Source organism: Zea mays, chromosome 2 (assembly GCF_902167145.1).
Source record: "Zea mays cultivar B73 chromosome 2, Zm-B73-REFERENCE-NAM-5.0, whole genome shotgun sequence".
In the NCBI taxonomy this organism is placed as follows: Eukaryota; Viridiplantae; Streptophyta; class Magnoliopsida; order Poales; family Poaceae; genus Zea; species Zea mays.
The window spans coordinates 66,213,523-66,237,044 of record NC_050097.1 but is presented as its reverse complement, the minus strand read 5'-3'; the positions used below and the strand labels follow the sequence as shown (position 1 = coordinate 66,237,044).

At 46.4% G+C, this 23,522-nt stretch overlaps 3 protein-coding genes across 5 annotated transcripts; 2 read left to right on the top strand and 1 right to left on the bottom strand.

The window, feature by feature from the left end:
• The first annotated feature begins 60 nt into the window (after positions 1-60).
• LOC103646546 (protein LAX PANICLE 2) lies at positions 61-13,161 on the top strand. The gene is made up of 4 exons (XM_008671270.4): positions 61-1,143; positions 1,452-1,502; positions 1,763-1,835; positions 12,289-13,161. Exons 1-4 carry the CDS (start codon positions 89-91, stop codon positions 12,460-12,462), a joined length of 1,353 nt encoding a protein of 450 aa, XP_008669492.1. The 5' UTR covers positions 61-88; the 3' UTR covers positions 12,463-13,161.
• Positions 13,162-14,947: 1,786 nt separating this feature from the next.
• Positions 14,948-16,635, top strand: LOC100282351 (60S ribosomal protein L12-like). Its single transcript, NM_001374366.1, has 2 exons — positions 14,948-15,500; positions 16,406-16,635. The coding sequence occupies exon 1, from the start codon at positions 14,998-15,000 to the stop codon at positions 15,496-15,498; it is 501 nt and encodes a 166-aa protein (NP_001361295.1). The 5' UTR covers positions 14,948-14,997; the 3' UTR covers positions 15,499-15,500; positions 16,406-16,635.
• Positions 16,636-16,924: 289 nt separating this feature from the next.
• LOC100272373 (Serine carboxypeptidase-like 46) lies at positions 16,925-20,671 on the bottom strand. Of its 3 annotated transcripts, none has more exons than XM_035964614.1 (8): positions 20,236-20,671; positions 18,922-19,023; positions 18,670-18,765; positions 18,494-18,586; positions 18,302-18,381; positions 17,902-18,183; positions 17,681-17,805; positions 16,925-17,551 (listed from the first exon to the last, which is right to left on the bottom strand). In XM_035964614.1, exons 1-8 carry the CDS (start codon positions 20,504-20,506, stop codon positions 17,182-17,184), a joined length of 1,419 nt encoding a protein of 472 aa, XP_035820507.1. In that variant the 5' UTR covers positions 20,507-20,671; the 3' UTR covers positions 16,925-17,181. The 3 variants fall into 3 exon arrangements, with proteins under 3 accessions (XP_035820507.1, XP_035820508.1, NP_001150027.2); XM_035964615.1 differs by having other exon boundaries at positions 16,973-17,551; positions 17,917-18,183; NM_001156555.2 differs by having other exon boundaries at positions 17,012-17,548; positions 20,236-20,627.
• Positions 20,672-23,522: the final 2,851 nt, after the last annotated feature.

Below are 23,522 nucleotides of genomic sequence, written 5' to 3'. Positions count from 1 at the left end.
CCGTTCCTTTTGTCCCCGCAGGGGTGGGGGGCCCAAAAGTAAATCCTGCTCTCCCCTCCTTCTCTCTCTCTTGCCGCGTCGAAGCTATATGTGCTCGCCTCCGAGGTCTTCTCTCTCTAACATCTCTCCTCCTCTCCTTGCTGCCCCGTGCCATGCTGCTACTGCTCCCTCCACTCTTCCACCTCTAGCAACTTCTTCCGCTCCTCCCCTCTCTCCAGCTCGCTCTCTCTCTCTCCCCTCGCATCTCATCTCCTGTTGTAGTCCACATCCACACGAGCGGTCGTCGCGTCCGCGCGCGGTCAGCCGCCTCCGGTCGCCCCCAGCAAGGAAGGACCGCCAAAAAGGAGCGAGTGCACAGGAGCTAGCGAGGCGCGCGGCGGCCGAGCCGGGTCGGCCGGGCGGATGGAATGAGCCGGCGGCAGCCCGGATGGTCCCGGCTCGGAACCTGCAGCCGCTCGCCCGCGACGCACATGCCACGCCCTGCGCCGCCGCCGCAGGCCTCGGCGTGACGCCGACGGCGCCCATGGCACAGGAGCCCATCGACAAGCACCACAGCGAGCCGACCAAGCCTCCGCCGCCGCCGCAGGAGAGGCAGGCGGACCAAGACACGCGCCGCCACGCCCACGCCTACGGGGAGCAGCAGCAGCGGACGCTGCGGCCGCTCCAACCCGCCGGCGTCCACCACCAGGAGGCCGCGGGCAGCAGCGGGAGCAGCAGCAACGGCGGGGCCGGGGACTGGCTCCGGCTCGGCCTCTCCCCGGCGTCCCCCAGCGCCGGCGGAACGCAGCCCGGCCTAGTCTTCGCAGACCGCGCGGCGGGGCCGCCGTTGCTGCTGTCGTCGCAGCCGCAGACGCGGACGGCATCGGAGGCGCTACGGCCGGGCATGGGCGTGGCACCGGGACCATTCCTGCACCAGGCCGCGCCCGGCATTCCGCAGGCGTCGATAACCCTGCCCGTGCCGCGCGCGGGACCTCCTTGGCTGCCGCCGTGGAGCCCCTCCGCGGTGGCGCCGCCGCTGGTCCCCTTCGGGAACCGCGCGTTCTACACGCCCGGCGCCGCCTCCGGGCTCGACGCCATCAGGGTGGTCCTGCCGCCGTCGGCCGTCGCCGGCGTCTGGTTCGCGCTCCAGGCCGCGCCGCACCAGTGAGTGTTGCACTAGTAGTAACCAACCATGCGAGCATTTCATGTGCGCTGTTGTGTTCATCTATATCACCTCTCTCCTCCCTCTCGATCCCTCCGGACACCACCGTCGGTGGATGGATCCCATGAATCCCTGCAGAATGTGGCGCGTTCTCGAGCATTTATTTTTTCGTTGAATCGCTTGTTACTTTTGGGCGTTGTTTTGAACTCGATTATTTATCCTCTTTCACTCGCTCTTTCCCCACCCTCAAAATTTAACTTGGAACATTGCTGGTTTTTTTATTTTTTTCCTTTTGGTTTGGTTCGTGCAGGGGGAGGGAGCCATTCTTGCCTCAGATTCCGAGAAGCTACCTACGGATCAAGTACTATTTATATTTTCCCATCTCATACGTACCGTTCTTTAATTAATCTGAAATCCATTCGATGCATCAGTCGAGAGCTAGCATGGCATCCGCCTGCATTTGGATTAGTGTACGTTTCGTCAATGCTCTATCGTCCCTTCGTCGTTCATGCGTCACAAATTTGAAAAAGAAAAAAAAATCATACGCTGCAGCTGCATGTATTTCTTTCATTATTCTTTGTACTAATATAACTAATCGACCTTATTGTGATGTTCTTGTAGGGACGCGAGGGTGACGGTCCGGCTGTTGAGCAAGTATCTGGCGGGCAGGCTTGGATTAGAGGACGAATCAGAGGTGCGGTTACTCACAAATTCCAATCTCCTTCCTTGAAGCGTTGGTTGTTTGTTTTTTTCATGCATATGCTTCTCTTTTTCGTTGTGTGATGCTTTTTTCCCTATCTTTATTCCTTTTTTTTTCTTCATCACGCCCTCATGGTGCATGTTTGCCCCCAGCCCTTGCCTTGCTTTCCCAACATCGGTGATGAAAGGAACTCAAGAGCTAGAAAAGGGACTAGTTGTACCATACAGATGTGGGACTACACACACTTACATGTTTATAATATATATAATATATATTATATATAATATGCTCTCGTAGTATTTCTAGCTAGTGTGTTGTCTCTGTATAAAATATACATGTGCGTTAAGTGTGTGTGACAGCATACATGTAAGCGAGCGAGGTCTTGTTCCTGTTGTAGGTGAGGGGTGTATGTCCTGGGGTGGCACATCACCCCTCTCTCACACCATCACCACCACTACTACCACCACCACTTGACAAGAGAGTAGCTCTCCTCTCTCTCCCCCCATCCATCCTAGAGAGAGAAAGTGAGGGTGTTAGATAGATGGTTAGTTATCACTGGCTAGTGATGGACCTTGGCAGCTTGCTACTCCCTTGTGCACTTCCGCGCGCGCGCACACAAAAGCTTTTGGAGATGCGTAGTAGCATGCATAGCCTTAGGCAGGAGCCCCCACGGACACGCCTTTCTGTTCTTTCTTTTCCTATGCACCCCTAGGCTCAGAAAATGGCCTGCAAGCTCATCATTGTCCCCAAGCCTTTTTCTGCTCCGTCCTTCTCTTTTGCTTGGCTTTCTTCCATTCCCTAGCTAGCTCCCGTGCACTAGTAGTAGTGCAATGGCGCAGATCGGCAGATGGCGAGCGAGCGTGTGTACAAGAGAACATGCATGCAACAGAGCTCTCTCCATCATCTCATCCATCTGTAAAAATATATATAGTGTACATGAGTACATACACGTACTACACAGCTAGTGCCTAGCTAGTGCCTGTGTGGATCTATTGCGTGAGCATAAAAGTACGTATTGCGAGCGAGAGAGTCTTGAGCGAGATGGATGGTGCCCTAGAAAGAGCCTCCTTCACCTACCATGCATCACTGAAAGCTATGCACCATCCTCACCTCTAGCTGCTACCTAGTAGCTACCTCGCCGTATGGCATGCAGGAAGCATCAAGTAGGGCTTTCGAGTGTCCTCCCTCCTCTCTCTCTCTCTCTCTCTCACCGGCTGTATCTCTGTATTTCTTGCTGCTCCATCACTGAGGAATGGATCCTTTTCATAATGGCTTGGAGATCTTGCTTCCTTTTGCCACTCGATATATAGGCCTACCTTGCAAGCCTGCATATGCTCTCTCAGCAACCGCAATCATAGGCTTCTTTTTGTTAAGGACTACACACACGAAAGGATTCAAGTATGAATTGCGTGTGCCACATAAAGTAGCTCATGTTGACCGAATTTCCTGTTGTCCACGTTTATGGCTTTCAATCACTTTATTATAAAAGTACATTTCGTAATTAATGTCATCGTCTAATAATAATATTTATAATTATTTGAACTTAATACATTACATTCTTTTCTTTTCTGGACAAAGGGAGTGTACATATATACACGCGCATGACCGTACCTTTCACTTGCCTAGCTCTCTGTTTATCTTCGTCTAGCTAGCTACTTTGTGTGTGATCAACAATCTCATGCAAAAGTGAAGACATGAATGAACAATAGCCATGCATGCATGGAATCTCCTTTGTAGATTAGAACATACTCCCTCCGGTGCAGTAAAAGAAGTCATCCTGCGCGTGACCGAGCGTGCACAAAAAGAAGTCATAGCGCGTGTGGGTCTGAGATTTGGACGTTGTTGCCCCTAGTAATTGCACAAAAAAATATGCATTTAAGAGGAATCGAACTTGAGACCTCCAATCTAGAATGTCTTGAAGCTGCTGCAGCAACCAATCAAGCCTGATTGTTTTAGTGACGTTAATGCACTCATATCCTTATTTAATAGGGGCAAACAGGGAAAACTCTATGATAATTAATCACTCCTTGGTATGCACAATTATGTCCTAAACGACTACCTTTACTGCACTGGAGGGAGTAAATACTTATACCAGATAGTGGTGTATCTATATAGCTAATATATACCTACACTGCTACACACAGCACAGCTACCGGAGTAGAGATGCCATACCCAATGATGAAAGGCCATCTAACTTTTCAGGTGGCTAATGCGCCTGCTGTTCAATATTGTACGTACCTGATCTTAGAAAACGCATGAGTGTGTCGCTGGTGTAGTCGTATAAGCAACAATTAGACATGAAAGATGCGTATGGATATTATACAAACATATACTATTACTAGAGTACAGGCCTACAGGGCGTGTATATGTGTGTGGTGTGGGGATATTAATCTATATCTGTCGAGGAATTGACGGGCTAACCACAGGTCTGAAACTTAATAGCACGTAGTATCTTATACTTTTGAGTGCCAAATATATATAATTAATATACCTGTTCGCATGTTTACTGGCCATAAAAGTATACAATGACTGAAGCCTAATTAAGAAGCTTGGTTCACAAGATCATTAATTGAAAGTGTTTAATCGATCTATGCAAATTAATTAAGGTAGAAACAACAATCAGTAAAAGACGCTGTAAGTAGCTAGCTAGTGCGTAGTGCTACTAGTTCATTCAATCCATGTGATTACTGGTTCCACTTTTTTTTCCCTGCACAATTAGTAGTTTTCTGTGCAACTGGCTAGGTAGATTATAGGGAAAGTGAAAGAAAAAACTCATGTCGGTTGGTTATCCAAGCTAGTTCTCAGAGGCTTAATTAAAATTTTTGGTTTTCTGTCAACTACACGATTATCACAGTCGGTGCAACTTGGCATGGTTCTCCAGAACACCTAAAATGTAAAATCGGTGCGCATTTTTGTGTAATTTTTTCTAGTTCAGAACTGAGACTCATGTCTATGTCCCAAAACAATTAAGTGCACATATCGTATTTCGAGGAGTCAACTAATTTCAAAATTTATTTTATCTATTGACATTTGAATTGGGTCTGCCAATTACATCCCTATAAGTGAGTTAATATTTATTGTTTATGGGTCCTAGGCCTGCCACAAAAATTTTAAGAAATATGAGTATAATGAACTATTGAAATGTACCTGTTCTTTCATCTGCATCAATTCATTGCATTAGTAATTTATCCTGAGGGACTGGTTCTGTTAACACGAGAACTTGTTAATATAAAGTAATAATATACACAAAATGCAAGGCAAATGATTAATGCCTATACAATAAATCCCTGGTGTCCAGAATGATTGCAAGAACAAGTCAGATCCATAAATTGACCTTACCAAGACAAAAAAAAAAACTAGTGAAAAATATAATGGTCTTAGTAGCTTCACTAATATGGTAATTAGAGTACTTACAATTCCAAAGTCCGGTATATATATCGTAGTAGCTTCACTAATATGATACCATGTGTCTTTTTTTGTCAACTGTCATCCACGAAGTGCGCACAAATTCTTGATACTATATACTATCTGTCAGGCTGCTGAACATATGCAGCTTGATGGACGGAGTAAGTGATTTTATTTAATTTGTAGCTGTCATCTTGAATAGCCTGCTAGCTAGCAACCTTCACACCGACGCCATGCATGCAGAGCAGTTTCTTTTTCCACTATACAAAGATGCCATGCATGCATAAGAAACATTTCTAAGGTCAACTTGTCCGTCTAGAAACCAGTTATGTATATATATCATCTACACTTTTATCAACAATAATTGAGGCAGCTGGAGGTTTAGTTCTCCTCTCCAAATTAAATAGTGGGTTCCGGGTTTTGCTAGGTTGAGCATGTGTCAATCGTGAGCGGTGAAAGGACGGCAGCATGACTAGCTAGCTAGGGGGATGTGATGCATGTGGATTATTTAATTAACAATAATAATGCACAAAGAATATGGAATGTGACCTTGCCGTTCGTATTAGGATATTGGTGAGAGGGCTTAAGTGTGACAGGCCTTAGCTGATCAAAAGATTCCATCTATTCATGCTTTAATCGAGTAGTAGTGTACTGGAAATCATCACCGGACGGCTCCTCCACTTTCTAGTATATGCTTATGGATTGTACTTTCTTCTTTGTCTCTATTAGCTTGATGCTCTTTTTCCCTTAGTTGCTATCCTAGATGCTGCCTAGTCCTGAAATTAATGCGACACGGGCATCTAGCCATCACTACGGACAGTTCTGAGACACGGAAAATTAATGTTCAAAATAATACAAGCATGTATATAACTACTCAAACAAAACTTTCTACTACTGTGGTTTCCCATAAAGAAAAGAAGAATATGAAATGAGAGTGAGTCGAAGGTATCTCATGTAGCATGCATGCTTGTTAAGTTTTCCACCAAATGACCCCACCCCACTAGTACGTAGTGACCAACACGCCCTAGTCATCGTTTTTTTTATTTATTTGACGCAATGATCTAGTGCAACAAGTTGCTGTGTCATGCTACCGTTGAGCTTACCTCAGACCTCACTCGATCAGATCTGAAGCTAGCAAAAACTATGTCTCTATATGATGTAGAGATGCATGGTCTGCGTATTTTCTTTCACACATCATCAGGCGGCGGCCAAGATTATTAGATAAAAGGGTAGGCTAGCTACTAGATAGGTTAGATTTATACACTAACACTACTAGCTAGCAGCTGGGGTTATGTGTGTGTGTCACTGATAGATGACAAATGCAAGGATATGATGTTAAGTGCCGCACTTTGAGTGGAATAATAATAGACACACGCGCGCGCGCATTCTTAGCTGTGGCCAATGAAATGGATCCTCAAGAGCACTAGCTGTAGTTTTATGCCCATATGATTGGCTTCCAAAGTGATCGAGAGATTTGTGTGAGAAAATGTGCATGGGAGTGGGGACAGACAGGCAGTTGAGAACGCATGCACATATAGTTTTATGTAGAGAGAGTGAATAATATGGCAAGTTGCATATATATGGTGAAGGAGCATCATCACAATTCACACAACATACATAGGGGAGTACTGTACCGCGCTACTAGAATCGAAGGAAAGTGAGGGAGTAGTAGAGACGGGTGAGCAAAAAGCCAAGAGGTAGAGGAGGACCACTACTACTAGCTCGCATGCACGCAGCAGGTGGTGCAGTGCTGCAATTCCCTCATGCATGGCGCGGAGCGGACGTGTCCGCATTGGTTTTGTGCTGGCCCATGCGTACGTGTACGATGCAGCTGCCGCCATCTGTTTCGAGGGGACGGGGGGGGGGGGGGGGTCCGATTAAAGCCAGCGTTGTTGGCCTTGATAGATCGACCAAGCCAGAGCTGCATGCAGCTTTAGAGAAAGAGCAGTTAGCTAGAACAAGGAGTTTTACGTACGTGCTCAATCATCAACAAGCTCCCCCTCCCCTCCTGCTTTAATATGAATTCCACTTTTCTCATGTACCTGTGCATGCATGCATGCTTGCTTTCAGTTGGGGACCATGCATATATATGCTCTAGAGATAGATAGAGAAAGAGAGAGAGAGAGAGAGAGAGAGAGTAGAAGCGAGTTTGAAGCACTCGTTGCACCTACCAATCAAGAAGAATCAGGATGGAAATTACTAGTGTACTAGCAAATAAATAAACTAGTAAACCTAACGCAACTACAAACGAACACCTAATAGTATATACTGTAGGTACGATATGATTAATTATATGCTCAGCAGAATCGCTAGGCAAGGCACACACCAGCATTTATTGCGTGCTCTCGATCCGTCGCCTCCAATTATCAACTCATTAAAGTGAGTACTAATTAATTGAAAAATTCAGAAGGATGAAGAATCGAAGACGAAGCACCACGTCGACGATGGATGGATTTGATGAGTTGTTGCTACTTGTTAGTTGGAGGGTACCCTTCGCTCGCCTAGCTAGGAAGACGAGTAGAAAAATACACTCCCTGCGCATGCGGATCGTCGATTGATGGATGCATGCATGTCCATGCATGCGTGTAGCAGACACACGGCGCCAAGCCTGGCCAAACGAACGCGAGAGGTGCTCCTGCGTCCTGCCTGCCTGCCCTGTAGACTAGAGTATACTCCATTCTGGTTGGTAGGCTTTGCACATCAGTCCAATTTCCATGCAACCAAACATGCCGGCCTTCTATCCTTTTCCTTTTGCATGCATTACCTTACTTGAATTCGGACGCTTTAATTTTACCAGTATTTCTTCTTTTTTTTTCCTCCACCCCAAAGACGGCAAAAGCTTTTGCCCCTAATTTTAGCAGGAGAAAATAAAGCAAGTGCTAGCCCAATTAATTTCTGAAGCGGAAACGTACTGAAAACACCCACACACACAAACTCCATCATACAACTCAAGGAAGGAAATTAAAAGACTGACACAAACCTGAGACAACTCTACCAATACTCATACACGTACCTGTTTTTTTTCTCCCGGTGAAAACAAATCTTGTTGTGCATTTGTGTATACATTTAGATCAGCACTTAAACTCATACTCAATAATGGATGAAGATAAAGCTAAAAATATTCTTATATACCGATTTGTATGAGACTATATATATATGCATGAGCTTGTGAGTAACTTTCGATGTGTCTTGGACCTCTTGGTCATTCGGCCGGCCGTGACCGTGATCAGATGTGGCCACAGGATGCAGGGGGGGCAGGGCAATTAAATGTAATGTAGCCATGACAGCTTCGCTCCACATATATAGGTTAGGCCGCTAGCTCCTGTAGCTAGGCAATTGCACCCATCCAAAGGAATATCAGGTGAGCTAGCCACCAAATTGCACATACACACATATAGTTTATGGCAATAATTGTTGGTTTCGTACGTGCACAATTGTTCCAGGGATGTAATGCATCATCTTGCACACAATTTTAATCCACAGGCACGCCACGACACAGCTAATTATTGCAACGAATCTGATCATGGCCATATGACACACACCGTATGTGTGTGTATTCTGGGCCGTGGTCGTCTTTAAATAATTCTGATTGGTCGGCGAAGTGTCCCTAGCACGATCCAATATTTTCAGATCTAATATCGTCAAACATATTTACGCATGATGGAGAGCGTGAGATCCATGCATGACCGATGTGCAAGATTTTTCGCGTGTATTTGTACTGTATGTGTAGTACAATAGGTGCTCCTTTCCTTTTTGTTTTGGTGTGTGGTGCATGGATTGCATGATTAAGTTTTTTTTATAGCCCTCGCCTTGGCCTGGCTTGATTGGTGGATGGTTGCATTCCGTCCGTGTAGGAAAAAAAAAATTAGTCCCACATGCATGATCATGTTAGACCTAGCTAGGGCTAGGGCTTATTATTTTGATTCTTGTCCTATAGTTACGTTAGTTATTTGGGCTTGCAGGCAGCGTTTACAACTAGTGCTGATCTAGTTATTGTTTGAGCAATTTTGATATGAACTTTTCGCCTAGTTATTCCTGAACAGGTAGTTTTAGCTGCTCTAACAGAAATAAACGCGCGCTACCTTAATGCTGGTGAAGACTATCTATGTCCTGTACTCCTGTGTTGTGCTAATATAAACTAGATGAACATCGTCTGCATAACAGATTTTACCGTCAACAATGAATTTAAGGGTAGCAACCGTAGTCTACTAGTCTATATGCATATTTAATTATATGCAGATCAGTTGGAGTAGGTGAAGAAAATATTCTGCAATGGTAGATAAGTTACATTACATATGTAGATCATTTAACATACAGTATATGTCCCTAGTACCATACATGTATACATTTTTAGTCGTGCATTTAACTATGGAGATTGGTGAAGTTAATATGCATTTGGAGTAGTTATCTGATCACTGCTAGCTTTGCGTGAAGTGAGGGGTTTTTTTTAAAAAAAAGTGGGAGCTCATAACTAAAACTTTTAAATTCTCATGAGAGATTTGCACACCTATATGTGCAAGATATATATTTTGCATCAGCATGCTATACATGTACATAGTTTAGTTAATTTTGAAGAGATTAATTGCATAGGCAATTCCAGTTATCTTTGGGTAGGATGTGGACATGTGGTTATGCTGTTTGTGTAATAAAACTCTGATATGAACTGTACTATTCAGCATTCAAATATGTTCGCAACCAAAATTGCGCATCTGAGTGCTAACAGATTAGTTTTCATTCGTTGTCAAGATAATACTTTTTTATCAGTAGCATGCTACAACGTTAACCCTTGTATGCATTTTTTAACGACAGTTCTTGAATCATTTTGTTTAAGTCATCTGGGGGAAGAGGTTAAAACTCATACATGCTTGCTGCTCCTTCTCTTTTGCATGTTGCATGCTGCAAATATTTGGTCGCAGCACATTAAACAGTAGCAATTAAAAGGTGCTTATAGCTGCAGAGTGCAGACAAACAATTAATTTGATTGGTCGACTTATTTTCTATGGAGGCCTTTTTTTTGCGAGAACCTTCTATGATGACTTGCGCACACATGATTTGTATAGTTTCGTGGTACTATATTATCTGCTTTTTAGGCAGTACATGTATATTTGATCACAACATAGACGATAGGTCACCAATTAGGCGATGGATGTGCTATAGCTATCAAAATGCTGATTTGTTTCTGTAAGACTACTGCATTGTCTATTCGCAGTGGTACCATAGTGTTTTCAGTGTACTTTGCCTGTATGCAAAACGTACAAGTAACAATAATGCGTCCATTTTAGTACCACACTAACAATGACAGACAGATGTCTAAGTGCCAACTAGTCTTTCATTATAGCATAAATAAAAACAAGAATGACCTCCTTTATTTGGGCTATAGGCGAATATATATTGGAGTTGAATTCTACCTCAAGACATTTGGAAATTAAAAATGGCTCCTTTGTGCCAGAGAAAAGCAGCCTTCTTCATTGAACTGAAAATGCTCCACTTGTGAGTATTTGGAAATCACTCGTTTCCTTTATTAACAACGGATTCCCTTTTTGAGCTAGTTTGGAAACTTAAATCTCCTTGGATATTGTAGGGGATTAAGGTAGAAATGAACTAACATCTCCCCCTCAACCTTATTCAATCCTCGAAATGTATTTCCCTGGAGAGAAAGAAGAAACATATGAAATAGAATAAGCTTTGCCTTGTAGGAAGCAACAACGCTGAATTGGCGTCGTCGGTGGGGCTAGGGAAGGAGGTTGAGGGGTTGGACTTCAGCCTGGAATATGTCACCAGCCGGAAAGGCCCCACTGGTGCATGCACATTCCAAATCAGCATCTGAACTGCAAAAAAAAAAAAAATCGTCTTTAAAAATAATAAAAAGGGAAAGAAACATGCAGTTTTTGGGTAGAATTGTCCATACCCTTGGGCACTAATTATGGGCTTAGAGTGCAATTATCAAGTCAGATGCCATCTAGTTTATTTAGTGAGTATGCATCACGAGCTCCATTTTGGGATCTGCTGTCAACGTCGCCAATGTCGGTGGCCCTATGTATTGCACCTAAAAACCATATAGAAAAAAAGAATACGGAGTAGGGCCAGGCGTCGCTGTCATGCCATGGCATGTTAGGTAGGCAAGCAAAGCAAAGCAAGCATGGCCGGAGGAGGGCTACTACAACACCTGCACACTGGGGTCACGGGTGTGGGCACTTGCTATGCTGACCTCTGCATGCATGCATGCTCGCTCGCTCGCTGAAGGACAGTTTTCAGAAGGAAGAATCAACCAACCAATCAATCAACGTTAACTGCCCTGCTTAGTGCTTTATAATATACACTACTACTACTAATGACAAAGGTTCTGGATTTTATTTTATTTTAATCGTGTGGGGTGTTCGGTAGGCTTGGCACTTGGGTAATTGTTTTTCAGGACTGTAAAGCATTGACTTGAGCCTGAGAGGGTGTCTGGTTTAATTAAACAAATGAGGGGCGTACATGGCCGGCGGTGAAAAATAGTTACATACATACACATACGGTTTTGCATCTCAGATCTGTGCCTGGTAATTTGAATAATGCGCTTTGGGCCCGGACCCATAAGCCCCTTGAGATCTGTGCTTTTGCAAGCACGTTTAGTTTGCTCTATCTATCTAGTTCCTCTCGGATAAAACCGTACATGATGCATGCATGCAGTAGTAGTAGGTTGTCTGGGCATCTCACTCATGTGGCTGTGGGGGAGTATAATGCAATGCATTTGCTACTATCGCAAACTAACAGGGGAGTCAGACATCAGCGTCAGGCACCACTTGTTTGTCTGGGCGTTGTAGCCATCTGCAGGACAGGGAGAGCGTGAGCATGCATGGAGTAGTAGTAGCCGTTGCAGTTTTTTTTCAGTAGTGCGTTTGCTTGTGCTATGTGCCTGTGGAGTAATTTCAGAATAAAGCTAGGGGATGCAAATGCAAGTGTTTGAGTTTGTTAATTTCTGATGACAGCACCGAGCTAACAATGTGAAGTTACTGAAGAACTGACGAAGCGTTGCGTTGCGTTGCGTGAATCCGTGCAGGTGGAGATCACGTGCCGAGGGCGACAGCTCCCAGCGTTCCTGACCCTGCAGCATGTCCGGGACGGCATCTGGTGCCAGGGCGACGCTGCTGCCGCCTCGCCGTCGGTGGTGCCGGACATGTCAGCAGCTAACCACCACCACCTCATGGTTTTGCAGTACGGCAGGAGGTCGTAGCAGGCAGAGACAGACAGAGTACCACCCGCTCCCCCCCACCGATGTCCGATCGATGACACTCAGTTGCAATGTAGATTCTGGCATCCCCTGCCCGGCCCTCCTAACCCTTTTTGTCGGCACGGCCGGCAATAGGCGGCATGACGGAACGACCACGAGCTCCCGACCGCCAGCACGCGCGCACACCTGGACGGCGGATGACCGGAGGCGGCTGTTCTCTTCCACACAAGTGCTGGAGAGAACATAACAGCTTGGAAGTTGCCTGGCAGAGAGAGAGAGAGAAAGAGGGGTCGTGTACGAGTGCTGATCGAAGAGTGGGTGTGGCGCGACTTCCAAGCCATTTTGGCCTTCATTCAGCTGACCTGATCTACTAATCCCCAGCTGAGCTGAGCCGTTACATTTTGTTAATCACCAGTCCCTTCCCGCTCCCGCGACGATAGGCCAGCTGCTCGCTTCTCTTCTTTGTTGTGGAAGCAGCACCTTGTCCCGCTGTTCTTTCAGAGGGCCAACTTGACATCGATTCATGACTTGACCCTAGAGAAGCTCTTTGTTTCTTTCTTCTTTTTTTTTTCTCTTTGCTTCATTCAGCAGTTCAGTTGTAGCGCCTTCTTCCATTTTCATGACATACAAGATGTCGGATGTGTTCGCGACATTTGCCATCCGCTTATATCTATTTAATTTATTTATTTATTTGGAACTTTAGCAACTTAAGATGAAACAAGCTTTCTTCAGCTTTTATTTATTTCAATAAACAGCAGAATAAGATGAAGAGGTAACAGTATATTACACTTACAACAACAAACAAATTGTTTGTTTGTTTATCCTCTAGATTATATAATCTAATCTAGCTTAAATAAGCTGAGAGTTAAACAAACAACACATGTTATTAGATAGTTAATTTAGATATCTAGATTATGATAATCCATAAGCAGATTTATAGGTGTTTATATAATCCATAGACTGGATTATATAATCCTGGAAGCCAACAAACAGGACCTAAGAATGGGAATCGATCAATCAGTCATCAGATGTGCAAGTGTCACCGAATACCTGGTAACAAGGCCACTCCCGGGAGCCAGTAGCAGGTCGCCGTCATCAGTATTCAGTAGGGCGAGCCGAGCTGAGCCAAGGGTGATGCTGAGGTGAGGTCAATCGAGGCCTCCATCCAAGCAACACTATACTCCCGCTCGCATGCTAAGCTAAACGTGCCCTTCCTGATCAGGAAAAGCAGAGGGGCTATTGCTAGTGCTAACTCGCCTGCTGCTGGTAATCAAGGGCATGCATACCGGCCGCGAACACTGTCAGTTGAGCTAGATTGTCTTGGAGTTGGACAGACAAGGACCTTCCATCAGCTCCCGCTCCCATGCATGTTTACCCCCGCAGCAAGTCGAATCGGAGGAGCTGCAACAAGTGGAAGCTCAGCCTCTTAATGCCTGACAAGAACACTACTTGGAAAGTGAGGCTGTTGATAACCCAGGAAATCTGCAGATACTATACCCGGCTGTTCATGCCTAATATAATCCTGTGTGATGCCGATCGGAATAAACAGGCTGTGTCCTCTCCTGATCCATGCAATGTATGGACCATGACCCGGAGTCACACTCGCACGCACTGTTTGGGGGGAAGCCGACGGTGCAGCGGCAGCCGGCAGCAGCGCACCAGCTTGATGCCGAGGCCGAGCTGATTGCTTGGGGTGCATGCAATGGCCAGCGCGCGCGTCGGTGTCATCGTCGTCAGCTCGTCGTCGTTGCTTCCAAGGCTGGAGATCGGGAGGGAGAATCCATGGCGGTGGGAGCACTCCATGTCACCTGAAGCTTGATGAGTCGTGGAGCGAGGAATCTTGTGAGTGAGAGAGCGGAATGAATCGGGTGCCACATGTGCAGCACCTGCTGCATGCCCTGTGTGCGCGGAAATCGACCACACACAGTCGTAGCAAAGCGTATTCACAGACTCTCATATATCATTGTCGTCGGTTTCTGTCCCGTGCACGTAAATACTTCAGTGGATGATGGTGAAACTAAGCAGTCAGCAGCAGCTACGCCTGGCTGACTGACTGAAACCACCTCAACAGAAAGCACAGTTAATCTACTTTGTGTGAGTGCATCATGCAACCAATCATCAGCCAGCGCCGACGAAACCGAGCTCTGTCTCTCTTTCTCTCTGTTCCTGATCGGCGTGGGCCGGGAAAGGGAAGATGGGCCACATCCGTGCATGCACCGAACGGATCAACCAGACAACCACTAACTACATGGCACCAGACCATAATAAGCCCATCTCGTTGACGCCTAAAGAGAGGGAAGAGTCGGAAGACGACGCCGGCCGAACCGAGTTATATTTTAGGTGGGCTTCGAGAGAGTGACCCAAGGTCCAAACCACAAACAGCCCAACAGGAGGCGGCGCACAAGCAAGCGTTCGCGGTTACGTGCGAGATATATAACGACGGGCAACGCGGCCTGCCGAAACCCTAGAACGCCGCCGCCAGTCCTCACTCCTCACCATTTCCCAAACCCTACCCATACCCCCGCCGCCGCCGCCGCCATGCCGCCCAAGCTCGACCCGTCGCAGGTGGTGGAGGTCTTCGTCCGGGTGACGGGCGGCGAGGTCGGCGCGGCGTCGTCCCTGGCGCCCAAGATCGGCCCGCTCGGTCTCTCCCCGAAGAAGATCGGCGAGGACATTGCCAAGGAGACGGCCAAGGACTGGAAGGGCCTGCGCGTCACCGTCAAGCTCACTGTCCAGAACCGCCAGGCCAAGGTCTCCGTCGTCCCCTCCGCCGCCGCGCTCGTCATCAAGGCGCTCAAGGAGCCCGAGAGGGACAGGAAGAAGGTCAAGAACATCAAGCACAGCGGCAACATCGGCCTCGACGACGTCGTCGAGATCGCCAGGACCATGAGGAACAGGTCCATGGCCAAGGAGTTGGCCGGCACCGTCAAGGAGATCCTCGGCACCTGCGTCAGCGTCGGGTGCACCGTCGACGGCAAGGACCCCAAGGACCTGCAGCAGGAGATTGATGACGGCGAGGTCGAGATCCCGTCCGCTTGAAGGTGAGATGAATTCATCCTCTCGTTATTGCTCCCACGGTTTGCTAGGCCGATGCTACTGTTATTGATTTGTTTGGTGCGCGTCATGAGGAGCTAAATGTTAGTATGTGTGTTCAGCTTCTGTAGTGTGTCAATCATTGCTACAAAGTATGCCATGGATCGCTGTGCTACAACTGTACTGTGATTGAGAGGCTCGTAGTTACATCAATCTGGTTCGATATCATGTTGATTGATGGCCTAGTACTGTTTGTTCCAATTGTTTGCTTCATTGCGATCCAGATATCCAATGACATAATTGTTATGGTTTATTCGGTCAGTCAGTAGTGGAAATAAATGGTTTTGTGCTTCGATTTGCATGCGGATGGATCATATAGCTGCAGATTATGCCAAGATTTGGTAAAATATTTTAGCCTTATTTAGACATGAATTCATTGTCTGGCGTGTAAGTGTTGCACCAAATTCCATATCTTCCTGTCAATAATTTACTGTTGGTACCCTGTTATTGGTCAACTTGTCTTCCTTCTGCTGGACATCTCAGTCGGACGACATTGCCTATGTTCAATCATGAGATCCAACATGTGATTGACGTTGAGCAGTCCTTGCCACTAATGCTGTTCTTTCCTGCTGAAAAGAGAGGAGGAAATCCTCTGTATATATATATATATATATATATATATATATATATATATATATATATATATATATATATATATATATATATATATATATATATATATATATATATATATATATATATAATATATATATATATATATATATATATATATATATATATATATATATATATATATATATATATATATATATATATATATATATATATATATATATATATATATATATATATATATATATGCATGCCTTACGTTCATTTCTTGTCTACGCAGACTAGACATCGAAGGGGACTTCCATTGGTGCTGCTGAAGTGTTGTTGTTCTGCATGCTGTCGATGTACCTTTTTCAAGCAACGCGAGCCATCTATTTCTTTTGTCTAGCTATGTTAGTGATATCTTGTGAGAGACCTCAATGTTACCACCGTATCTTTGTCTTTGTTGGATGGAGAGATTTAAGCACCTTACCACACCTTTGTTCTTTGTTGGATGGAGAGTTTTAAGCATCACCTGTTTGAAGTTGAAAACCCTAACTCAAAAATCAAAAACCACCCCTAACTCTGGCAAATCAGTGCAACTGTTGTGCAACCGGGATCCCGTTAATTTGAATGTCTAATTATGTAGCATCAAATAGCCACAGTATATATTGTACAACAAGGTAATTACAGTGACTAGGTCTTAATTACGTCCAATACTACTCGTAACCGAGGATTGATACGTGGGTGGCGCGGTTGGTCTCCGTCATCCACGATCGATTTCTGGTTCCAAATCTCCAGGTTCTTCGCCTCACATGCCAAATTTGAACCAGCATGTGCATATTACAGTTGTACTAAGCCTACAACATTGAAAGCCGTCCGCGGTATATCCGACGACACACAATCTCATCCCTCCCAATGATATTATTTTCGTCCTGATTACACCTGGAGAAGAACAAGAACCCATTTGGGTTGTTTTGCCAGTGTCGAGCGGCCGGATGATGACGACATACGGTGAGCTGCACGTACACGCTTACAATGAACATACACTAGACGAGGAAGAGGAACGTTCCGTCGTCACTGGAACGATTCCGGCAACTGCTGTCCGGCGAGGAACGCCCTGAAGAGGCCGAGCGAGCGCTCGGGCTGCGAGAAGGGCGCCTCGTGGGACGCGCCGCGCACCGTGGCGAAGGACAGGGCGCCGCCGCCGAACACCTGCGTCCACCCGCCCACCTGCTTCCCCTGGAACCAGGCCCGGTACGGCGCCGTGGCGTTGAGCCGGAGCCTGGCCGCCAGCCGCCCCACCAGCGTCCTGCTGCCCGTCAGCGGGATCACCGAGTCCTGGTCGCCGCTGTACACCAGCGCGGGGATGCCCGCCTTCACGAGCGCGCCCACGGTGTTCACGGTCGGGATCTGGAGGTCCAGCTGCTTGTACTCCAGAACGCTGCTACATATACATCCATCCATCAATCGTGAACGCAGCGCAGCGCAGGCAGTCAGCCAGTAAGAGAGAGCTAGCTGAGCACGCAAAAGGCAAGGCAAGACAAGAGTCGTAGGCACACGCTTTGGCCTTCACCTGCTGCAGACCGTCCACCTCTGCACGCCGTCGAGGCGCGCGTGCATGGCCTGCTGCACGTCCTTCCGGTTCAGGTACCGCATCGTCTCGTCCTCCACGCACACGTCCAGCTCCCTGCTCCCTTGCTGCACGCACGCACGCGTCACCACCACCACCACCATATATATTCAGCGCAACGACGAGAACGAGATGCATTGCATGGACAGCGGTGGCCTGCCGACCTGAGGGACGAGGACCTGGGACTGCATGAGCACCGACGAGATGCAGACGTCCAGGGTGACGTCGTACTTGTCGACGAACCTGCTCGTCTCCCTCGCCACCTGGCTCATCACCCTGTCGCAGGCCGTGCTCAGGGAGCCGCGGTAGTACTCGCTCACGTACCGCGAGTAGTTGCACACCGTCGTGAAGATGTTGTAGGTGGAGTCCGATATCAGGCCGTGCGACCAGAAGAACTCCGCCCGCGAGTTGAAGTCGGTGGAGAACTCCAGCACAGGGTTGCCAAGCTGTTTCATTTGTTCACAGGATCAAAAGGACAGGTGAAAGAGAGAGAAAAAAATGACAGGTCTTGTTCACAAGATCGCTGTGTCGTTGGTCTGCTAAGCTTGCCAGTGGTTTGCTTACAGCAATGCCTTTCAGGTTGAATAGCTTCTCCTTCTTGTTGAACTCAACCATGCGCTGGGCTAACTGTGGAACGTAGTGGCCTGGAAAGAGAAACAACATCCTGCTGATTCAGAAGGTGGACTATGTATGAAGCCACAGATTCAGTTCAGGTGCTAATGTGCTATGCTAGTGGAGCCAAATGGCTCTACTCACCAGCGTAGCTCTCTCCTGTGATATACAGGTCCCTGCCCTTGTACTGCGGGAACCTGGCGAACCAGCCTTGCAAGAACTTCAAGTTGTCTCTGGCTTCAGAAATCCAAAACACCCAAAGACGAATTATATGGGTCTGCAAGTGTGGAAAAGAAAGAAAGAAATAATCTGTGATTCACCTGTCATGCTGTCACCAACACCCTCATAGAAGGCAGGATCAGTGGAGTATGAAAAGCCAACCCCTGCAGGGCTCTCCAGATACAGCATATTGGCCTCTGAAACACACACACAGCAAACAGGGGTACCAAAAGGGGAGTTTTTAACACTTCCTAATTTCCTGTCCTCCTTCTTCTTTTTTTGCACCAGCCATTGTAGTAGTACACGTACACCATTTGGTATAGCTACCGCAACATACAAGAAGAAACGCTCACCTTTGTTCCAGCTGTACTCGTTCCTCGTTAGCGCATTGCCGCTAGGCCTGAACGGCCCATTCTCTGAGAACGCCCCCACTCCCACGGATGAGCACCCAGGCCCTACACTCACATGCATGTGGGAACCATTCAGCATAATCTCTCTCCAAGAAAAACAAACAAAACATTGCGTTGGTAGCAGAACACAAAACAAAACAAAGAGAGGGACAGTAGGGGGACAAGGAGGTCATCCTGATAAGAATCCTAGAGGGAATCTGATGATCTCATCCAGTCATCCTACACGGCCTCACTATAAAGAACTAAAGATGTTTATGGAGCCTTTTTTGCTTTCCTATTTTGCAAATGTTCTTATTTTTCACAAGTCCAACTGGAATAGTTTCTTAAAATTTTAAATCACGAGCCCACTTTTAGCTCTCTATTTATGTCTGTTACTATGGGAAAAAAAATTTAGACCTTTTTATAATGTTTGTTTTGGGAGTAGGGACTGAACAAGACAAAATACTTGGTCACAGGTGCACTTGCACTGAAACCTGAGCTCTCCCCCCTTCTCCTGGGAGAATCCATGAAATAGCACTTGTTTGAGACGGCGTTCACGAAATAGCATCCGATTTCAAGTAATTCATAGAATAGCACTTGTTTTACCAAATTAATTCAGAAAACAACACTCTATCTATATTTTGCATTCTTTTATTGCTTACCTCACATACAAATGGACCAAATTACCCCTATTTATCACAAACTTCTTTTTTTATCTCTTATGTCCATAAGAACAACATAAATAAATAAAATATATAACCTCTATTTTTATAGTGTTAAACATACAAATAGACACATATGTTTTATGAACGAAGAAGTCTATATTTAACTATTAAATTTAGAACCAGGTATCTTCGGTCGTCGAACTTTTAAAATTAGACATATTTGGTCCATTAAACACTATAAAAATAGAAGTTATATATTTTATTTATTTATGTTGTTCTTATGGACATAAGAGATAAAAAAGAAGTTTGTGATAAATAGGGGTAATTTGGTCCATTTGTATGTGAGGTAAGCAATAAAAGAATGCAAAATATAGATAGAGTGTTGTTTTCTGAATTAATTTGGTAAAACAAGTGCTATTCTATGAATTTCTTGAAATCGGATGCTATTTCGTGAACGTCGTCTCAAACAAGTGCTATTTCATGGATTCTCCCCCCTTCTCCTTCATCCCCATCCACAGCACAGCCACACAGGCAGCAGGCAATAATGCTGCAGCAGCATGCACAGCGCAGTGACAAAAGGTATGCTGTGCCGACAATCAAGGTGGAAGTTTACCTCCATTGAGCCAGAGCACGAGCGGCTTGGCCGCCGGATCCGCCTCCGCCTCGGCGAAGTAGTAGAAGAGGGAGCGCTTCCCCGCGGCGTCCACCGGGATGTAACCGGAGTACTGTGCGAAGCCCACCGGCGGCTGCCCCGGCAGGGCGCTTATCTTGTCCTCCTCCGCCGCCGCCTGCGCCGAGACGCTCCAGGCGTCGCCGAGGAGCAGCACAGCTGCGCACGCCACCGCTGCAGCAATGGTGGCGGCGTCCCTGCTGCGCCCCTGCATGTTGGTTCGGCTGTGGGAGATAGTGGAGAGAGAGAGAGGAGGAGGAGGAGGAGGCCAGGGGAGGGGAGTGAGTCAGTGAGCGAGTGAGCGCTGCAGGGTGCAGCTGCAGGCACAGGGCGGTGAGAGTGAAACCGATACAGTACATGGCAATAAATAGGTCTGATATGTGTAGGTGGTGAAGTGGGTGGACATGCTTGCTTAAGTTATCTTCGTTCAGAGTTTAATACGAGTAATTATAGCTAACAGTGGAATCTATGATATTGTCATTTCGTATATAGCTAACTAAAAATATATACTGATATAATAACCCTTTAATGTTATAATATTTATATTCAATAATGTGTCTACCATTTTTTCTATCGTAAATTGTCTTGAGTCCGTAAACAATCCGCTTTCAACTAGCTACCCGTGAACAACCCGATTTTCTTCTCTCTATGTTTCTCTTCCTTCCGCGTCACATAAATCTGACATAACATCTTTTACAGTCCACCTACGACACCTTATTATATTTGTTTTTAGTGGCAACATGGTGTGTAGTTTAGTGTTCGTTGTGCACTAATCTGTTTCATAGATTCCGGCAGGCTTGCTGTGTTTTTTTACCTCTTGCTCATTGCCTCATTGCAGTAAACAGCGACCTGATCTTGGCATACCATGGTGGGTGCACGCCAGGGGCAATGTTTCAGGTTTCCATGCACTTGTCACTGCATTTCCGTAGACGTCAAATAAGCTTATTTGAAACAGAGGAAGCAGAGAAAACACTCCTACAAGATCTTTTTTAAAAAAAAGAGAGAAAAAAATTTGGGGGCGAAGCTTGTAAACCTTAGGAAACACATATGGAAACACCATTTTAATGCAAAAGGCATTTGACAAGATGTCTAGAAACCGTTAAGCAGGCCATGGTTTATTATATCATAATCTCGATCTATTACCTAACGCTCAGGGCTCTCTCGGTGGCTCCTTTTCTGGCTCTTCGTGAAGCCATACCAAACGGTCTTAAAAAAAACGGCTCCTCACCGAGAGCCATCAAAGAGCCAGAGCCGTTTTTGCTATTAGAAGCCGAAGCACGAGAAAATAAGCTTCTGCCGGCTCCTTCTATCCGGCACACAATAATATTTTACGAAATTACAGCCTCTGCCACCGTCTCCTCGTCAGAAGCTGTTTTATCAAATGAATTGCAAAACGGCTCTGACTCTTCTAGAGAAGCCAAGAAGCCAGAGGAGCCATAGCCGAACCTGTTTTGAGAATAGTAGGAGCCCTGCCAAAGGGGACCTAAGTAGATTTGTTTTTACCAACTTCAGTCATGTACACAAGTGTACTGCATGAGTATGATATGTGCCACGACTTTGATACTTGATAGCATGGCCTCAAAAACAATATTGCGTGTCACGCTAAAAGTTAGATCTCGGCTTACCAGATCGTGTTGGACCGACGTACCAGACATGGTGTAAAGAAGAGGTGGGCACGAAGGTCCATACTACATACTGAACATATCTTTTCGTGTCTTTTTTTTTTGCAAACTGTTTTTTAAAAGAACTTTATATTTTACTAAGGCCGTTGGCAAAACTATCTTTGCGAAAGGGAATTCACGCTAGGACCGCAAAAATAAAAAACAGGGAGTACCTGTACATGTATTACCACCGTAAAGGTCCTTTTAAGACCATGGTATAAAGAGGCCATACGGTTTGTTGTGTGGTTGATCTGGTTTGATCGGTGTGTGTGTAGCCGTAGCGTCTGTCAGGCGTGCTGCGTACGGTGCGGGCCCAGTTTTTTTTTCACGGACTGCCGGTGGGCCATGTCTTCGGGCAGCCGGGCGCGCATACGAAAGTAACCGCTATTGGATCTGCTGGCCACGTCATCATCGCATTCGCGTGCATGTGACCCGGCCGGGCGGGCCCACGGCGCGTCGTCATTGTCATTGGCAGAGGAGGATGGAGAAAAGATGGGATCGCCGGCAGAGTCAGCTAGTTACAGTAATTGACGGTGGTTTACAGCGTTGTCGCTTGCTAAATACTAACACTGTTACCCTGTCAGACGATAAAAAGTAAAAGCTCCCCCTTTTTTTACCTGCGGCCTGCGGGCTACAGTGCAGCAGCCCTCTGCGGCTACTCCAGCGATGATGTGTTACGCAGGACTGGTAATCCCGAGGGCATCCAACGGGTCGTTTTTCGCTCTGTGTTTTGACCATGGCCAGGACTTATTAGAGCACTCCCAACCCAGAAACTGCTCAGTGGTTTCCATAGCTGCCACCTAGTCAAGGAACCACTTATAGAAACTAATCTTCTCAATGCAAATGGTTTAAAACAGTTTCCATGCAGAGAACACATTTAATGACTTCACAGAAAAAGCAGACTTCGTTTCTCACGGGGAAGGGAAAGAAAACTAGTATGGAAACCACCGACGGGGTTCAACGCTGTTTTGGTCGTTTCCATGCGTCTTGGTGCGAGAGTAGACTTCGTTTCTCAGGGGAGAAACCGGTTCCTTCTCTTTCACAATAAATCTCTTGCCACATCATCAAAAAGCTGACATGGCAGTCCAATAAATTCTATGGAAACCATATGAGCTGGAGCGTTGGGAGTGCTCTTAATGGCTCGATTTATTTAAAATGCGTCACGAGAGCTGTGCTAATATTTTAGCTCACTTCTTAACTAGCCAAACTCGGGTTTAACTCACGAGTTACTCGGGAGCCGAACGAACTACACAGCCGCCCTTAGGCCCAGGCGCTAAGCGGGCCAGCCCAACCGAGCGAGACGTAGACCGCATCTAAGTATCTCTCTTCAAAGCCCTAGCGAGATGCATTCCGCAGACCCCTGCAGTCTACCACCCCTGTCGGCGGCAGGCCGCAACTCGTGGACTCGCCCACTCCGCGGATGGCGAACCACTCTGCCAACCCCGACACCGCACGGACCGTGGCTTCTGCAATCTCACGCCCCCCGTCTTCCATGTTCGTGGCGCGGTTCCATTTCCTCCTGCCAGCCTGATCGTCGGTGGTCTAGCCCCTCCCTCCCAAATCCCATCC